The sequence below is a fragment of the Carassius gibelio genome, chromosome B9 (genome assembly GCF_023724105.1).
Source record: "Carassius gibelio isolate Cgi1373 ecotype wild population from Czech Republic chromosome B9, carGib1.2-hapl.c, whole genome shotgun sequence".
Lineage (NCBI taxonomy): Eukaryota > Metazoa > Chordata > Actinopteri > Cypriniformes > Cyprinidae > Carassius > Carassius gibelio.
Window position 1 is genome coordinate 1,606,583 of NC_068404.1, and position 6,431 is coordinate 1,613,013.

At 39.5% G+C, this 6,431-nt stretch overlaps 1 protein-coding gene across 1 annotated transcript; it reads right to left on the minus strand.

The window, feature by feature from the left end:
* Positions 1-1,158: 1,158 nt before the first annotated feature.
* LOC127964406 (serine/threonine-protein kinase pim-3-like) lies at positions 1,159-5,124 on the minus strand. The gene is made up of 7 exons (XM_052564629.1): positions 4,743-5,124; positions 4,109-4,387; positions 3,868-3,950; positions 3,703-3,750; positions 3,256-3,628; positions 2,936-3,133; positions 1,159-1,421 (listed from the first exon to the last, which is right to left on the minus strand). The coding sequence occupies exons 1-7, from the start codon at positions 4,765-4,767 to the stop codon at positions 1,243-1,245; spliced, it is 1,185 nt and encodes a 394-aa protein (XP_052420589.1). The 5' UTR covers positions 4,768-5,124; the 3' UTR covers positions 1,159-1,242.
* Positions 5,125-6,431: the final 1,307 nt, after the last annotated feature.

A 6,431-nucleotide genomic window follows, 5' to 3' on the forward strand; every position in this document is an offset into this window, starting at 1 on the left:
ATAACCGCCAGCTTGAATGGTTTTGGGACGTGACCTAAAGATAACGATGAGTAAATGATATTGAGAAGCGGTTCCTCAGCTACAGGTAACAACTCTTTCGTTAATTTAGTGGGTACAGGATCTATTAAACATGTTGTTGGTTTAGTTACAGTGATAAGTTTATTTAGCTCTTCTTGTCCTATATTTGTAGGCACTGCCTACAACTGAAGTGTTAGACGCTGTAGAATTTACATTCGCTATTGTATTTCAAATGTTATCTATTTTATCAGTGAAGAAATTCATAAAGTCATTACTATTAAACGTTGATGGAATATTTGAATCAGGTGTCATCTGGTAATTTGTTAATTTATCCACTGTGTTAAATAAAAACCTTGGATTGTTTTGGTTATTTTCAATGAGTTTGTGTATATGCTCTGCCCTAGCAGTTTTTAGAGCCTGTCTATAGCTGGACATACTGTTTTTCCATGCAATTCTAAAAACTTCCAAGTTAGTTTTTCTCCATTTGCGTTCAAGACTACGAGTTTCTTTTTTGAGAGAGTGAGTATTACTGTTATACCATGGCACAGTACATTTTTCTCTAACCTTTTTCAATTTGATGGGAGCAAAAGCTTCTAATGTATTAGAGAAAATAGTGCCCATGTTGTCAGTCATTTCATCTAGTTCATGTGTAGACATATAGTTAATATCAGTGATATGCAGCATGCACAATACAAGGACATGGTCTGTAATATCATCACATTGAGGTACGATTTCTATATCAGTAAGATCGATTCCATGCGATATAATTAAATCTAGCGATGATTAAAAGATGAGTGGGCTCTGTGACATTTTGCTTGACTCCAAAAGAGTTTATTAGGTCAGTAAACGCAAGTCCTAATGCATCATTTGAATTGTCAACATGAATATTAAAATCCCCCATGATTAGCAACTTATCAACTGTAACCAGAAGGTCTGAGAGGAAATCTGCAAATTCTTTTAAGAATTCTGGAGGCCTTCTGCCTGATAGAGAAAAATATATAGTTGACAAAACAAAAAAAAATTGTCATAAGAGTTTAGTTAACCTCTGTCAAGTGACATTAACCAATTTAGCAAACAGACAAAGCTTTGTCAAAGAATAATGCTTAACCTTTTTATCAAAGCAAACAGACACAGCTTTATCCACTAAAACATTTATTTAGATTTTAGTTTCAGTTGCCAATTCAAGTCAAATAAAATAAATAAATAAATAAACCACTCATTCATTCATTCATTTATGCGGAAGTAGCAGTCTATAGAACAGAAGCCAGCAAGCTCTTCGTCTGAACAGAACGCTGTGAAGACCCCCTTCGTTTCATGGCCACAGTATCCAGTGGTGTTTTTGTAGATGCATCTGCAGCCATCACACCTCACATCTGGACCGACAGACTTCCAGTCAACGATTCCTACGAAAATAAATACATGTAAATTAAATCTCTAAATTAATGCAATAAACTTTCTAAATATCTTTAAAAAACTTGTTCAGTTAAGAAAAGTGTAAATATAAATAATGTCCAGCCAGGTAAAGTGAGCTCTTCTTTGAAAACTGATGCCATAAAACTTTCTGCACACTAGTGACAGAGTAAGAAAGCCTCCTTCTCCTTCTTTATAGACAACATCTAGAAGAATGTCTGAGCAGCTCTGATGGTAGCTGAATAATAACAAAAAAAAAAAAATATATATATATATATATATATATATAAAAAACTATTTAAAATATGAAATTAAAACAAAAATACACACAGAAAAATCAAGTTACACGAATGTACCTAAAAGAGTACAAATGCCGACCTGCCAACATTGGAAATTTGTTTTAAGTACCATCAGTGTGGCGGGCGGTCGAGGGGGGCGGGGGGTAAACAGTTTACTGTTTTATGGAACTGTTTAGTTAGGTTTTGCTATTTTTTTATGACATTTTAAAAAAGAAAATAAAAAGTCGAGTACACTTTATGAAAAACTTTTTATGAATTTTTTTTTATAAACAAATAAAGTGAATGTAAGCATGTATTATGTGCAAAAAAAGGGTTAAAATCACAAATCACATTGTAATCTTAAAACAAAAATAAGCCTTTTAAAGCAGAAGTTAAAGTTACTAAACTAAAAATGAAAATAATAAAAAGCAGAGACTAGGGCCTAATGGAGTAAGCTTCCTGCTTGTTTTTATGTTACTTTGTTAAAATGAGCCAAAGCAAAGTCATTCTTTAACATTTTGTCACAATTTGATTTAATTATATTCATTGCTTTTGAATGTGTAAAATTTCAACATTTCTGTTTCGTAAACATTGTGGGGACTACTTGAATTACTACTTAATTTTTTGGTGACTTAAATTCTGTCTAACACCAAGTGGACTTTTTTCCATGAATACATTATGCTAGTTAACACTCTGCCCCAGACTCTTTCTGATCCTGTTCTGCTTCTTGACACTTTTCTCCCTTCTCTCGACTGTATTTGTGGAGAAACTACACATATTGATCTGTGGCCCGTCGGGCTGAGGTTTCAGCTGCTGTGTGTTCAGACTCCTCCAGCATCCACACAGAGCCCCTCACAGACTGGAGCAGAGGATCAAAACCCTTCATTGTGTGGCGGCCATTAGTCCATGATCCTCTGCTCTTTCTGTAGGTGATCAGGAAGCTGTTCTCTGCACTTCCTGTGTCACTCCTGCTCACCCTATACAAACAATCAGAAGCATTTATCTAGTCTGATCCTAACAAGACAATCCAGCCATGACTGCTGTGAGTCAGATAAGTGTGTGTCACTGGCCACCTGCTCAGTGTAACCAGGGGTGGCGCTCAATGTCGTCTAAACTGGGCCGATCTGATGCCGCTGCACTGAGGCACCAGCGAATCAGCTGACGGCACTCTGTTACACACAACACAGTGTTCAGGAACACAAAACCACACGCTTCACCTGGATCTGGACCTGATTTCTGTCTCTTGCCTGTCGACAGCTCTCTAGGAAAGAGCAGTCTGCTTTTGGAGGTGACCCTCAATGCGCCTCTGAAGGGGAAACAGCTGCACAGGATGTTGTAGAGCGTCACCCCCACTGACCAAACCGTAGCCGGTCCCGCATGATAACGGTGATGCCGAAACCACTCAGGAGGGGCGTACTGAATAGTGCCTGAGAGACCCAACAAGACCACAAACATCATCTGAAGAGGCCCCAGTCCAAACAGATTCCCTTCGCTCGATCATCAAAAGTCCACAAACAAACACAGATCACTGCAGGGAGATCAAACCAACCTGCAAAGTGTTTGTAGGCCGAGTCTTTCAGCAGATCTCCACAGCCGAAGTCCAGCAGCTTGATGTCATGTGAGTCTGTGGAGATCAGCAGGTTCTCTGGTTTGACGTCCCGGTGCAGGACTCCACGGCTCTCGCAGTGTTTCAGCGCCGTGATCAGCTGCAGCAGCACTTTCTTGGCCAGACTCTCCTCCAGGCGTCCGTTCTCCTCACAGAAACTCTCCAGATCTTGGCAAGGAAGCGGGCGCTCCAGGATCATGGTGTAGCGTCTGGGACGGTCAAACCACTCCAGCAGCTGCAGGACGTTGGGGCAGGCAGGAGCCGAATTGACCAGGGTCATCAACGCCACCTCCAGCGGCAGCCGACCCTGACCTTCCTGCAGGACAAACGCTCCGTTATATCCAGCGCTGAATCAGACCAAACAGAGTAACAGATTCACTCTCAACTCACAACTCTCAGTCTCTGTGTTCCTCGTTTAGAGACGTACTTGATGGCAACCTGTAGACAGATGAAGCACAGTAAACCACGCTGGCTAATTATCACCCATGAGGGACATTTACTGACATCAACATTTCTAAAAGCTGTTTAACTGCAGGAGGTAAGAAAATGTCTCACTGGCAGTCCATCAGACCTGCGGGTCCCAGCATACACAGAGCCGAATCCTCCTCGCCCCAGCAATGGGCCCTTCACATACGCTTCTGCAACACACAAGATCACAAGAAACGTCTTTAACAGAAAACATGCTGCAGCATCTAAACCTGTTACACAACGTTACTGTAATTCAGCTGAAGAACATTTTCAGTGAGTAATCATTGAGTGAGTCTTTAATCAGGTGTTTAATATGAGTGTATCTGACCTCTGCGGGAGCGTTTGGCAGCTCTTCTGTATGAAGGAGACGGATGCTCATCCTCCTGGCTGCCGCTCTGCCACTTCCTCTTCCTGTGAGGCTGATCTGTGGACACAGAAACGGCCAACTCTGAAGGCAGAGGTGCGATGTATCCAGGCAGCTCTTGGCTCAGCGGCTGGTTTGGGTTTGGCAGCGGTTCCTGAGCGCCGTCACCAGAGCCACGTCTCTCAAGCTCCTGATCATCCGTCTGAGAGACAGCAGCACTCCTGGATCTGGAGCGGCCCGAGCCTGCAATATTACACACATCAAACACTTACAGCCTTTATTAGCAACATTTATTAATAATCAACCACCAATGGTACTGCTCACATCCAATTAGGTTACTTTACATTTTAATTGTCTTGAATTGCATTTGAGCAGCTCTATAATTTTCCAGCATTATAATTGTGTCAAAGAATTAAACACAAATTTCACTGATTTTCATACACAAGGAATAAAATACATGTGATCAGTGAGCTGGTATAAATGTGTGATTAAATGAGTTAACCTGCACACATTTCTTCACATCACTTCATTAACACAATGAACAACATCGTACTATAATAACATATCAATAATAAACAAACTAAATTAAAACACTCACCTCGTCTTTCACCCAAATGAGCCATTGACAAACTCCTCCAAACTCCAATCAAAACAAGAAATTAATCAACAAAAAGGTAATTAATTAATCAATTAATTAATTACAGAAAGAAAGAAAGAAAGAAAGAAAGAAAGAAAGAAAGAAAGAAAAATCTGAAATAAGAAGAGAAAAATAGAATAAGTCTTTCCTCAGAAATAATCAGAAATCCTTCAAAAATAAAACTCTACTCAAAGAAAAATCCTCCGATCTCCTAAAATAAAAGTCTCTTCTCTGAACTCCGTCGAAAATCACAATCTCAGCACAGAAAATGTTCTCCAGAAGTCTCTGAAGTCGCCTCGTCTCTCAACCAGCAGATATCGATCAGATCATAACACGCGTCGCTATAGCAACTACAATTCGCGTGCGTTAGTACAAAACTATTGAAAAGATTAATAAACTCTAATTCAGTTTAACCAGAGCTCATTATAGCATCTCTGATATATACTGATTTATGCCTTTATTAATAAATCTCACAAGTTAATATAAAAAAGTATATAAAAATTCAATGTATAAGATAAATGTGTGCGCTCGCGCTTTTGCGCACGCGACATCAGGCGAGCATAAGTGAATCGAATTGTAGTTGCTATAGCGACGCGTGTTATGATATGATTTCGGCATAAATATTTGTACACGTTTTCAACTAAAACCTTGAGATATAACGTAATGTTGTTGTAGAATATTGTTGTGAATAATTCCTAACCATAAAGTGCTCAGAAATGGTTAAAAAAATTATTAATAGATATTGTCTTTCTCCCGCATGGGATTTATCTGGGCTATGTGGGTGTCAACTGGGCATGGGCTCAGAGTGGGGACTTTGATGGGCTGAATGTGTGCCCAGCTTGGATACAGTTGTGGACCCAGTTAGGCTGCCCATTATTGTTTATTTGTGGGTCCCAGATGGGCCACATTTAGGCTATATTAGGATATATTTATAGTTACATAATTTTTTTCACATTATTTATTTTTATGCAGTTATGGGTAGCTACATAACCCTAATAATTAAATTGATTTAATTGTTCAGGCCCTGGAATAATACCATTTCATTCTGTTCTGTTCAAGTATTTTTGTATTAACACTTTCTATGAAGCCCATATTATACATTATAAGGGTATCCTTAAAGCATTATAAGGACTGCATTATGATACAACTTATAATATGTTGGATCATCTCATGAATATTCATAAGAACAAGTTTAATATATTTACTTATTTGTGGTTATAGCTTTTAAGAGTATGATTATTTATAATCTCTTGTTAAACACAGCTCAGGACCTAGTCAAAACCATTTAAAAGCTACATGCAGGTAGGAGCAATGGGCATGCCAAAAGGCGGGGAACATGTCGAAAGGTTTCTCATTAGTCAAACGAAAGGCGGGGAACACGCCAAAAGGTTTCTCATTGGTGAAACGAAAGGCGGGGAACGTACCGAAAGGTTTCTCATTGGTGAAACGAAAGGCGGGGAACACGCCAAAATGTTTCTCATTGGTGAAACGAAAGGCGGGGAACGTGCCGAAAGGTTTCTCATTGGTGAAACGAAAGGCGGGGAACATGCCAAAAGGTTTGTCATTAGTCAAACGAAAGGCGGGTAAAGGGCCAAAAGGTTTCTCATTAGTCAAACGAAAGGTGGGGAACATGCCAAAAGGTTTGTCATT